Source organism: Mesitornis unicolor, unplaced genomic scaffold, assembly GCF_000695765.1.
Source record: "Mesitornis unicolor isolate BGI_N332 unplaced genomic scaffold, ASM69576v1 scaffold42348, whole genome shotgun sequence".
In the NCBI taxonomy this organism is placed as follows: domain Eukaryota; kingdom Metazoa; phylum Chordata; class Aves; order Mesitornithiformes; family Mesitornithidae; genus Mesitornis; species Mesitornis unicolor.
This window is the reverse complement of record NW_010204685.1, coordinates 1-13,015: the sequence shown is the minus strand read 5'-3', so window position 1 is coordinate 13,015 and position 13,015 is coordinate 1. Positions and strand designations below refer to the sequence as shown.

General features: G+C 40.9%; 1 protein-coding gene across 1 annotated transcript; it reads right to left on the bottom strand.

Moving 5' to 3' along the window:
- Nucleotides 1-325: 325 nt before the first annotated feature.
- Nucleotides 326-11,714, bottom strand: MCOLN3 (mucolipin 3). The gene is made up of 13 exons (XM_010191128.1): nt 11,487-11,714; nt 9,542-9,709; nt 8,862-9,015; nt 8,290-8,374; nt 8,113-8,209; nt 7,412-7,511; nt 5,580-5,692; nt 5,350-5,499; nt 3,304-3,405; nt 3,070-3,192; nt 2,303-2,509; nt 1,803-1,932; nt 326-358 (listed from the first exon to the last, which is right to left on the bottom strand). The coding sequence occupies exons 1-13, from the start codon at nt 11,712-11,714 to the stop codon at nt 339-341; spliced, it is 1,677 nt and encodes a 558-aa protein (XP_010189430.1). The 3' UTR covers nt 326-338.
- Between the last annotated feature and the right edge of the window lie 1,301 nt (nt 11,715-13,015).

The window sequence follows — 13,015 nt, the reverse complement described above, 5'->3', positions numbered from 1 at the left end:
CCAGCACTATTTCTACTCATAGTTGCAAGTTACTGCATTTCTAATCTACTCACATAATCCAGCCAAGTCTCTGAACACAGACAGCTTTTTAATGCCCTTTGCATTCTAGCGTAATTTAGCTGAGGAAACAAATAGAACAAAGCCAAACCCCTGAGCTAGCAGTGAGAGTGCCTAATCAGAAAGACTGTAAATTTATCACAAGCTTTTGCCACAGGCTTACACTGTTTTTTGAGAAAAGTAAATTCAGGCTTTAGGTATAAGATTTTCCAAAAGATCCACTGTCCAGTTCTTGCAACGTGTGCTGCTTTAAAGCCTCCATGATACACTCCCACAATCCATTAAATACGTTCACGAGAACCTATACAGGAGAAAGGGGAAAAAAAAAAAATCTATCAGATACATGCATCAAAATAATAGTTCCATTGCACAAAGAGCCCTAAAAATGCACCGGAACTATTTAATTACTAATTTGACATACACTGATGAGAAACTGCTATGAACCACCATAAAACATTTTGAAAGAAGCCTTGTGTGTCCTACAGGGCCATATGACTATGTCAGGAGCAGAAACCATAGAACTGATAATGCAACATGTCACTCAAGATACTCATTTATTCCCACAGATCATTTGTTTTGAAGTAAAACCAGAAGGCCACACACAGCACTGAGTTAAAGGAGTAATGCCTAGTATTTAAAGGCAAATGCACAGTCAGCCCCTCGTGTAGCCTGCTTTCCTTTTCAAACGCTCTTCTAAAGCCCCGATCCCCGCCTCCAAGTCAGTGGGAGAAGTATTACATCCCACCCTGTCCTGCCTCGCATTTGGTTTCTTGCCTGGTTACACTGAGACGTGCGTACAGAAAAGGAAATATTAACATTTCCATGCCCTTTACCCAGGAGCAAGATGCCCTGCTCTGCTTCACCCTACACTTTCATCTCCGGTAAGGCCGTCCGACAGAGCAGCAGCTCTGCACTCTGCACTCCCTCACTGGCCACTCCATGCTCCAAAATATGTCCCATCTCCTCCTCCTCAGAAATACATTCTCTCTGGAATATGACAACATAGCACACCAGAAAAGCCCAATAACAAGGAGCCTTTGATCTTTTTAACCAAGCAGCAAATATTGTAAGGCTCCCCCAAAGGACCCTTCAGCAAGCAAGACTCAGTGTTGCTGCCAGCCAGGTTAAACATAAACCACGTATGCTCCTGCAATCAGCTTTCCTGAAGAAACAAAACTTCAGGTAACTGAAGCATTAAGCTCTCCATAGTGGCAGTGTTTTTCCAGGTGCTGTGATAGTATCTTAAACTGCACGCTATCTTAAACCTTGGCAGGCTGATTTTCCTCCTAAGTTTCAAGCCTGCTTCCATTTAAGTTAGAACACTTTACTGCACAAGATATCATTTTAAAAGTGGGTAAAAGATACTGAGTGAGTCCAGCAAGTCGTGACTATTGCAATGAGTACAGAAAGTGTTAATGCTTGCACATTGTATCTGTGGGGTTCCCACGTTACTGTTATCTAACTGTAACTATTATATTACCTAACTTTCCATACTATTTTTCATATGTTGAGAGATTCTTAATTTAAAAGTTCCCTCACTTCTCCTAAGAAGTTTGTTGGCTGCTGATGTTTGACTGAAGTGTTCCATTCTAGAGCATTAGAAATAGTCTGGGATGTTTGAGGAGTTTTTTCCCCTCCATCTCCTAGAATTTAAGTACTCTTCATAAACATCAAACCAGGGACATTTGGTGGCGTGTTGCTTTTGCATATACAGCTTAATGTATAATTTTAGCATAGGTACGTACCGTTACAACAACAGAAGAGTGATACAGAACTCTCCTCCTGTAACCTGTACCTGCCAGAGTTCGGGGAGTCTTTGCACTGTGATATAAATCTCTGAAGTTCTGTCTCTGGAAATCCATCTTGCTGGTAGTGCTAAAAATTGATACTGAGTTAAACCTTTAACAAGGCTAAAACATGCAATAACCCAAATCCTCCCCAGAACACTTTTCAGACATTGCTCAAGTCTGAAATGAGAAGATTCACAGAACTGAATATGAAATTATTGCTTTTTAGTGGGTATTTACCTTCCTTTAGGGTGGGAAACCAGAAAGGCTCATAAGAAAACTGAAATAGGGAAGGATGAAAAACCTCTTGTCATCACTCAGCACCCTCAAAAGTAGCCATTATATGTGTTCTTCAAATAGGCATGCACAGCAAGTCAAAATATTGAGGGAGATTAAGAATCTTGATAGCAACAAGGTTGCATTTTTATCCCAAAAGCAGAGTAGGAGCCCATGCTTACCTTGACAGTTTCATACGTATCAGTAATGAGTGCAATGAAAAGGCTCAGCACCATGTAGATGAACAGACTGATGAAGGAGTAGAGGTAGATCCTACTGAACAACCAAACCAAGTAACTTTTCTGCTGCATTTTTGCAAAGGTGGCAAACATGTCATCTCCATTGATCAAGGAGAACAGGCATTCGGAAACCATGTTCAGAGAGCGAAACTAGAGAGGAGGGAAGAAGACAAGGACACTCATCGCCACTTTATTTGGGTGTACATGAAGAACATACGCAGCAGCTGACTGTCTGCCTCAGATCTCTTTCTATGCCCAGGGTACGGCAAGGTGCAAACAGCAAAACATTTGAGGAATGAGTGAGGTCTGCCACCTCCTGTACACATACACATCCAACTCATTCACCTGTAAACTCCTGCTGGAGCAGATAAGACAACTTCACTTTTAAAAGGGATAAGGATAAAGTCTCCAAAGCTTTAGTCTGACACTGGTGCTCTGCAAGATGAAAATAATTTCTCAAAATACCAGCATGTGATTGGGAGTCACAGCAGCTTCCACTTCTGACTCAGAGTTTTCATAACTTGAGGAAAGTCTATTTGAGTCATGCAAGTCAGGCTGCTCACACAGAGCAGCATCATGTTGAAGATGCACTATTTTTATATTAAGGGAAGCCTTGACATGGAAAATTAGAAGACAACAGTGGTAACCTCTCATTTGTTTGGGATCCATTCTGTTATTCAAGTTGTCTTTTTTAACATTAAATATATTACCTTCACATGGTATGGTCCCAGTACAATCCATCCACAGAAACAATAGCCTAGGTAGATCATAGCAGCACAACAGCAGAACCTCATTACGTTGGGTAATGCTGCTCGCAGCGTTAGGATGAGAAGCTGCACAAAGCAATGCAAACAGTTAGAATTCAACCAGGCACTTCCTCCACTCCTCTTATAGCAACAAACAGAATAAATACCAACAGCACGAAGATCCCAGGAGATCCTTACATTATACTTCTGAAAGAAACCTAGGTAGCGAATGACTCCAAGCCACACAAGCATAGTGGATGTTCCTAGGAGTATGCTACAGACATCATAACTTGTCAGACTCTAGAAACAAAAAAGGAAGAAAAAAAGAAAGAAAGAAAAAAGTATTACAACAACGAACAGGTTCTAAAAATTGCGACTCTCATTACTACAAAGATCTGTTAAGAAACAGTGGCAATCCATCGCTCTACGAATTAGTTTGGGGTAATATGGATTCAGCAGTAGAAGACCCACCACAGAGCAAAGGCACTTCCAGGTGTAACTCATTTCACGTGCCTTTACACACAGCTGTTTGTGAAATGGACCCTGACAAGACAAGCTGCTTGTGCAAGGCCAAGAGTGCGGCTGCAGCCTCTGTACCTGGCTCACCACGACCTGCAGAGCAGCACTGCAGACGTTTTTATGCTGCTTCCAGACCTGCAGCAGCTGCTCCTACAACCTGCATTGGCAGATTACCCAGAGCATCTTGGGAATCTCTCTGCTGCACCCCAACAGGGTAGACACGGCTCTAGAACCACAGAGCAAAGTAGGCTCTTCCAATATGCAGGCAAAGTAGTTTTTACAAAAATAGCATGACTTGTCGGCAGAGCACAGATAAATGCTAAGGAGGATCTTGTTAGGTAGCCGAGAACTGTGAGGTGTAGAAAGTTACCAAGGATAAGACTAATTCGCTTCTAATTAATTCTAACTGGAACTTCATTTATATTTTATTGGCACTTCACTGTTTTTTTCCACCTATACAGAGTGGCCTGTTTTCATCCAAGTTGGCATACGCCCCATTCCCTGAACTGCACCTCTAATCTGAAATGGATCACAACAGCTTACTTGAATAAGAAGTTTTCACTATTTTTTGTTTTCATTCCTCTAAGAGTTGGCTAATCTTTTATGTTATTATTCACTTAGAGCTTGACAAAAATCAGATTTAGGCTACTTTAATGGGAACTTGTTATTCAGCCATTAACTTTCACACAGTAACATGGAACAAGACATTATTATGATCCACAGGGCTTGCAAAATTAAGTTAAATGTAGCTATAGAGAAGAGTTTTAGTAAATAAAAAGATACAGAAATAGATGTATTTATAAGCTACTGGAATCCCAAAGGCAAGATCTTAACTCGAATCTTGCTCTCGTCTTTGCTTCTCCCAAAGCAGGATGGCGTTATCTCTTATCTTAGCCAGCTTCCTCACAGCTTCTTTCTACTCCCAAGAACTGGGTTTACAGTTCCTAAAGTAAGATAGGGCAATTTGTACAGGGGGTTTATGATAGCCAAGCTGTCACCAGATGGATTTCAGACCCATCCTTTCATCACTACCGTCCAAAGTCTGTTATGTTGCAATGTCACACTTCAAAGTCTGCCACAGATTTGGTGAAGAACAACATTATCTGAATATTAGAGTGCTTTGGGATAGCATATTGTAGCCCTTTTTCTTCCCTAATTCTGGCTGCATGCAATATGTTTTTAAAAGATTATTTATTTTTTCTGTATCAAGTTTATTTTAGAAATTGAGGGCCTAAAACCTGCCTGTGGCTGGCGCTTTTGTACACACTGGAAACCAGATGCTGGGAAAGTGACAAAATTGTGTTTAAGGACAGTCTCTGTGCTCGTTAAACACTTGTTAAATGGGGAACAGACAGTTAAATGCTAAATTTAAAAAAAAATAAATCATCAAATAAGATGATTACAAGCAAATGTAAGTGGTTCTAAATGGGGAAGAGAAGAAATCAACCATCTTAAACTTTCAGATATGAAGTTCATTTAATTCCTTGGAGCTACAAAGTAGCAAAGACAAATGAGAGCTATAATATCTAGTGATATTTGGAGTTCTTAAATCTCACAACTGGAAACAACACACCTCAGTTGTAATTCCAGAGAGGAAGACGGAGTTTTAAAATTTGATGCCATTCAGAATCAAGTACAGCCAGCCTAAAGTTCCCCAAGAGATTTAAACATAGCTGGGACAGAAACAACTAGTTCTGGTCCCCCCTGATTCTGTAAGAAGCTTACCTTGGCTTGTATCTCCATCTTTAGAGTCGATCCAACAATAGTTAAGACATCGCTGACCATAATCAGGATGTACCACCCGTTGACAAATTCCATTTGATCACTGAAAGATACTTCTTTCCTATAATAATATAGGAAAAAGCTTACAAATTCCTAGGGGAAAGGAGGAAAGAAAAAAGTAAATCAGAATTACACAAGTCATGAAGACTTGCCGAAGACAGAGTTATACCCACCCTTTGGAGCCGAATTCCTTTAACCACTGATCGGGTGCAAAGGATCAACGAGGCCAGACAAGTCAATATAACAAAAGCATCAAAGATCATCATGTAATGAGTGTTCTTCTGTACTGCAGGACAAAAACGTACATATTTTAATCATATGCATTTCAACTGGCTGACCATCTTGTGTGAGAATCACTTTTTTATGTTAACTATGTTTATACAACTGAATTAAGAAAAATCTTAGCATTTTTCCCACAGAAGTTTATCTGACATATCTTCATGAGAGACACAAGTGTATCTGCACTACAGACACCACTTCAGTTAACTTAGGGAGGTTGATACCACATCAGAAATATATCAGGTTGTGAGCACTTCTTACAGCCCTGCAGGACTGGAGGTGGGTGTTGTCCATTCTACAAGCACTGGAATGGCCTTTGGAGTGACAGAACTTGTCAAAAAATAGAAATCAAGAACTTTACAGTATGTATCTTCCAGACTCGTATTTGACCAGGTAGGCTTTGTGTCCTAGAGCAGTGCAGATAATGTGCACTGACGCTCAGCTACCCAAGACCAACATTGAGCTAGATGTGAGTTCTCCACTTCTTAAGTTACTAAAATTCACATTCTTGACCAACTAAGGTCAAATTTTGCACCAAATCTACCACTAGACCTCAATGAGACAGGATAAGGATCAGATTTTTAATGCTATAGGAGTGATTGTTTGGAAACAAACTGAAACAAACTAATGCTAAATTTGCAAGAAGATGAAGCAATTCTCCAAGATGGGATACTGAAGTTGACTTCACAAGCTGCACTACTCAGAAAACGCCCACCTACTTCTTGCTTACACTGAAGCCACTAACACACATACTGTTGCCATTTAAGCTGGTTTTGCAGAGCAGCAACAACTAGTTATTGTCCAATTGCAACCATTACCTTTGTATTTTCCCTTGGCTTTCAGAACATGATGCAGGGTACTCCAGGAGGCAATTTTGAACACTGTTAAGGAGGCAATCTATACAGATATCAAATGTGGATTATTGCAGAAGCCTGGTATTAAACCCTTCCTGTGCTGCTGCTCCAGCAATGTCAGTGGTAGCGTGCCATCTGGTGTGCATTTATAGCACAGCAGCTAGCAAAGCTGGTTGGTTAAGTGTTTAGCGGACTATGTGACTGCATAAGTGGTGTTTCGTCCTCTATGGTGCATTTCATTAAATTCCCCAAAATTAATACAAATCTGGCTCTCCAAAAAGATGTCAGACAATATTTTGACCAGATCCAACAGCTGCCAACAAAAGGGTGCTCTTATGAGTGACCATTTAAGATAGATTATTTAACCATACTGTGCACCTCACACCCAAATAAACATTTAAGCAGCAGTAAGAAGCACTTCTAGCCATTCCACTCTAGCAAGCCTTAGCAACAGTGCTTCCTTATCTCCCCTGGTGCTAAGTCCTGAAATAAGAGTGAATCAGTTTCAACTTTCCAGCACTATCATGTGTCCTTCTGTTGCCTGGTGCTAGAAGAGCTCCTCACAGCCCTCCCTTAAGCAACGATCAATGTTAGCTCGGCAGCCAAAGCTGGAAGGATGCACAATGAGGCGTGGAAAAATTTTAGTATGACCGTATCAGTGGGGCAAGGTTTGAGAACTGCTAAGGAAAGTAACGTTGTGTTTAGGTTCCCAGGATTTCAGATCAGAAGCTGAGGAACAACAGCTCCTTAGAAAACTGGAATTTAGAGTGCACCCACTAGAGAATGTACGTCAATAGTGCATCTTTTAATAAAGAAAAAGGGTAACAAGCATCATGCTAGTGTGAAAATTTGAACACATTTATGTCACTTACTTGATCCAGAAACGTGCCAGTCTTTACACTCCCTGATTGCTATGTCGTTGTCTAGACTTATTTTAATTCTTCCACTATGTGCTTTATTATCAAACACTATCTGTAGTGACAGAATAAAAAAAGAGTGTTTGTATTTTTCAAGTTAAATAACTACAAAAGTAGCACACTATTGCTAAGCTTGTATAACGATTCAGAATAATTCTCCTAGAGGAGAAGTTATGGAACTTGTTAAAGCTTAAGGTAATTCCAGTTTTTTAAATAAATGCTGTCGAAGTGAAAGACAAATCTGGTGAACCATGAATTTGCCACAAATCGCTTGATCAACTAGATACGAGGTAAAATTTTTTTAAACTACAGCCTCATTTCTCTATGATCTGAAAACAACCTTTCCTAGAAGCATTCCTATAAAAAGGTTTATGCTTTCATTATACTTCAAATGGATTCGAGCACAAAAGGCTGTAAGCCAAGCAAGTGCTGCAGGACCACAACACGAGCACTCAAAGCTTAACCTCCCACAGTCACCACTGGTGGTTATTTACAGCGTGCACCAAGCCATGACAGAGTAACCCAGACACCACTAAGGACCAGTGAGTGGTGCCCAACTCCCTTCAGGAAACATCTGCACTGAGTGTGCACACTAAACCAGCAAGAATGGTTACTGGTTGTGAGCAGAAAGACACACGTGGCCAGCTTCCACGAACCGTCAGAGTGAAATCATAGCAGTCAGGGAGCTCGTGGTGACGAACAGTCTGCAGGTTGATGGCCTTCAGATTGAACATGAGCTGCACTGTCACCAGTCTGCAAGAGAGCGTCGCATTAGCTTTGCACAGGGAAAATGTATGCGTACCCCAGTACAGGAGGTTCTCACTCCTCCTCACCTGTGGAAATCCAGAGTGAAATTCAAATTGTGCTTTCCCACTGTTGTGTTGTCTAACGGCGTCGCTGGCTCAATGTACAAGCAGTCTGCAATGGATAAGTACTCACAACAACATCGCATGGGTTATCGCGCTCTTTAACTGTAATCTGCCTTTCCCACTCCCGTGGCTGGAAAGAGCTGTTGACTACACCAGACAAGATAGCATGCTTAAGTGACGAGTCATTTGGGAAGCCAGTTGACAAAGATATTGACTTCCCTGAACACCAGCCAAGTTATTAACCATCAAGTCCCAAGGAAGGCTCCTGAAATTAGCCCAAAATACTTGCATTAGATGGCCATCAGTGCCAATGGCTCAACACTTGTTTTGTGGCAATAGACATAAAGGACTGTTAACTTGGAGGTGAGGGCTAGAGGTTAGTTACACAATAGTGTTCTTACCAGTTTTGTCTAGTAGTAAGTTCACTATGGATCACATGATAGCACTATACAGTACTGTGGGGATTTTTTAAGAATTTAACATAAAAGTAGGGTCCCTCCTCCCAAAGAACTGATACAATAGATTAGATTAATCACCAGTCACAATCTCAGGGTCTATATCAAAGGTGTCGTTTCCAGGACAGATGGTTCCTCGCTTGTAGAACTGCTGACATACAGCCAGAGCTGTTTCTTCTGCTCCCCTCTTCTCATAAGCGTGGTTTCCAACAGAGATGTTGGGCAGCTGTAAGTACTAAAGTTCAGAACAAACAGACAAACCAGCTTAGACAGCACCAAAACTGTCAGTGTCTAAAAAAAACCTCAACCCAAAGAGATCCAGTGTTTGGATCTGTGCCATACCCATCTTTTTCATTTAAAAGGACATCTAAAGAACTCAGAAATCTACACCAACACACAGCCGAGTCCTCAAATATTTTAACACGTTTGACAAAAACAGTAAGTGCAGGATTTGGATCTAAATACCTCTTTGCTTTTTTTTTTCCTTCTTTACAATCCTTACTAAAAAGCCTAATTTGTTATTTGCAAAGCACTCTGGCTCCAATCCAAGGGCTGCATTTAGTGCAGAATTAGGATACTGATAAGCTTTAAGGATATCGCCACAAGTACAACGCTCTGGCCATGACAGAGAACCTGAACGAGTCAGCACTAAGCAACTGACACAGAAGTTCAATTTCAGACACCATCCGGGAATGAGGAAGAAGAAAAGGTACCCAGGTGAAGAGCATATGTATTGTGTACATTGTAGTAACAATCCTTACCTGGTTTATTGCAAAGAATATCTGGTCATAGACATCTGTTTGTGTGTATACAGCATAGGTATCGTCCATTCTGTCCATGTATCCTTTCAAGAAGAGGTGTTTGAATGCAACAGTGTTCTCTTCTTTGAAGGCAACCACCATTTGATTGCTCAATCCGAAAACCACCAGCTGAAAAAGACATTTTTATTTTCTGTTCAAAGACAAAGCTGGCTTCTGGATTGTCCTGCAAACAGCCACTCTTCCATCACACTGCTAAACGCGGCAGTTACACACAGGCTGCTCCGTTTCACAGCTGCTCAAAACAAAGCTTCACTTTAGGAAACAAGGGGGTTTCAAGAACACTCCTTTAACACGTTTACCAGCATCTTGGCCAAGGACTCGCATTTTTACAAAGAAAAGGTTACCATCTCAAATTCAAGCTACCCATATACTGTTACATGTGCTTAGTTAGTCCAGCTTGACATTAACATGACTCGCCTTGGAGAATATCAGTGTTCCTCAGCCAAAAAGGCAAGACAGGACTTAACCAGACCCCACTTTGAAGTCCTTACTTCAGTGCACAAAAGGCAAATTGAGGACAATCCAGAAAAACAAACAGGTTTGGATGAAAGGTGCTTTGAGAATAACCGATCAAAACCACACTTGTAACAGGATAACCTCTGAAGCTGTTAAAAAGAATATATTGCAACTGTTCATGAAAAGTTGGCATAAAATCCTGCCAGCTGCTATCCCGGCTGGAAAAGGTTTCTAGAAGAATGTGATGTGGTGTTTGTGGGAGCTCACAATTCTCTTTAGCGACTATTGTTTCATATCTAGTGTCAGGAGTATTGTGAAGAAATCATCAGAGATAAGTCCGAATCAGTAGTCTACAGATTAGCTTTATGGCCATGATGCAAACTGGATATGTAGGTTTTGATAAGGATAACTCGGTTACAGAGACACTAAGATGCTCTGTGGGCCAGCTCAGCATGCCAGGCACACAGGAATACACCAGCAAACCAGCAGAGCTAAGATTGAATTACCTACGGGCAGATTTTCCCCAAAAAGGCTAAATCAGCACTAGTTTATTTCTTATTTATTTTCTTCCAACATCAAGTTTTATTTCTAGTTGACAGATGAAAATCAGAGAATGATGATATATTTAAAACTGAAGCACTAAGGGATACAAACATGCTGCTACATGTACAGCAGAACTATCATTTCTGCAGTTGGTCCCATCATGCATGAAACCGTGAAAAACATTCTTCTTCTGTATACTTGTATTGTCATAGCCCTGACACCACTACAAATGTAAATCGCATGTGGGCAGCTCTGAAGTTTCATCATCTTAGGCGCTAGAGGTTTTATAAAAGGCCTTCTTCCTCCTTAGCCACAGAACTTCGAGACAAAAAATGGCATTTCGGGCAGCAAATAAATATGTTATATTAAATCTATGGTGCAAGGCTGGGCAACAAGATGACTGGGGTAGAATTTCTGGCTTTTTTTAATGCAAGACTTCGTATGCCATACGCAAGACACGAACAACCAACATGTTTTTCATTATGCTTTAGTTCTTGTCACTGTGACATTGAAGCACAAGTGACTGCTCCTTCCCTCAAACACAAACACACTCAAGAGTAAAGAAGGTATTGGGGGAAACAGATGTGAAAGGATGCTATCCTTTGGGCAAGTAAAAAAGGAGGTGGGGAGAAGTAAAGTAAAAAGTCAAGTAGAGACCTTAAATGTGGTTCCATTCATCCCTGCTTCTATGAAAGCTATTTTTTCAGTCAATAGTTTTCGGAAAAAAATTATGCCATCCGAGATCTAAACTACAAATATGCAACTACGATAGTTTGTCAGTCTATCCATCCCCTGTCTCTGCACCACACCAGGAACAGCATTTGCAACCTGCACTCATTTGACTTTTCATGGACTAAGAGGAGTCTGTGCTTCCAGGGTTACTCACCTGAATAGTAACCATTGCTATTTTGAGTAGCTGAATTCCAAGTTTCCATGGTTTCCTGCCCCGGGCCCAGAATTTCTCACAGGGGTTCATGAAAAAGAATTTCAACTTCCTTCTAAGCTGGTCTTCCAAAAGCCCCTCCTGTGACACTGACGGGTGTCGTTTATAGCTGCCAAGATTCTCATCATCGTGAGCACTGCAGCTGCTCACAGCCACTTCAGGATTTTCCATTTCTGAAATGAAAGGAAGTCCATGTCAGTTGGAAAACATGCCAGCATGAATACAGTAGCATCAGATAAGTCTGCACTGACAACCTGGACTCCAAAGATGTTTATCTTCTGTGCAAGACACTTGTATGTTACACCGAATTGAAACCTTCCTCATAATACTGCACATGTTCTGCAGAACCCAAAGAAAGGTTTGTACAAGCTCTTAAATTTGTCAGGACATTTATTTAAGAGTGGAATTTCTGTCCCTTTGGAATTATGGACTCACTTGCTGAAAACTTCTTCCTCTCTCACTTGCCGACAATATCATATATGTGAGACATCCCGACTCATTTCCTTCTGTGTCCAGAAGGGCACTCTCATGAGTGTTCACTCTTCTGAAAAACATACCTATTTCTGTAGCTAGTGTTTTCCTCTGCTGTCAGCCTGCTGTCCAGTCCTTGACAGAAATTGAATTTTCAAGCATTTTTCTTAGATATCACTATTAGCATCATTCATTCTTGGAAACAGAGATTCGAGTGCCAAATTGCAATTCAGATATATAACCTGAGTGCATTAACTTGTAAATTAGAAAGATCCTATCTATTTCTTCAGCCATAAAAGACTGAATGCAAACTGATGGTGATCGTGAACCAGACAGAAAGACCAAAAAGGTAACTGTATTCAAGCAGTGTGATTAGCCAAAGCGGCTCACATTTTAGATGAGTATGAGGGCAAAGATTAGAAGAGAACCTTATGGTTGTGAATAAACTTAAAGATGTGCCATACTAAACAAATTATTTTTAATGTACATCAGAAAAGCTTCTTGTATAACTGAAACAAAAAATAAATCATCACCAAGATTAATTTTTTAAAATGCACATATCACGTCCTCAGGCAGCCACAGCACACACCAGAACAGCCTGTGTTCAGATTCGAGTTCAAGATCTTCGATTTCCCCAGTTGCCAGAGAGGGCAAGAAAAGTTTTGAATCAGCAGTTTAGGACTAAGAATAGGCCCATAAATAGGCTTAGAAAAAAAATCAGCTTCTGTTTTTTTCAGGTCTTCATTGTCCGTGGGATACAGGATGCCTCAGTTTCCACTCACCTTTCTTACAGCTCATCAATCATAATCTGATACTGCAACATTCCTGTCAATGTATGTGCTTGATTAAAAAAAACTTTTGACCTCGCATTATCGGTTGAGCAGATGCTCCAGACGAATATAACGCATGGGCTGTATTTCCTCCTCGCCCTGCGCAGGGACAGCCTGGGCTCCGCGGCTGCGGGTGTCACCGTCGGAACCAGGCGGGCTCTTCCCACCGGC

Excerpts from the sequence above, each read along its gene's own strand:
- MCOLN3 (XM_010191128.1), bottom strand. The coding sequence starts at position 11,714 with ATGGAAAATCCTGAAGTGGCTGTGAGCAGCTGCAGTGCTCACGATGAT. Across the intron at positions 5,693-7,411 it reads CTGGCACGTTTCTGGATCAA|TACAGAAGAACACTCATTAC; the intron begins GTAAGTGACATA and ends TTTGTCCTGCAG. Across the intron at positions 3,193-3,303 it reads GTTTCTTTCAGAAGTATAAT|CTTCTCATCCTAACGCTGCG; the intron begins GTAAGGATCTCC and ends TGCTTTGTGCAG.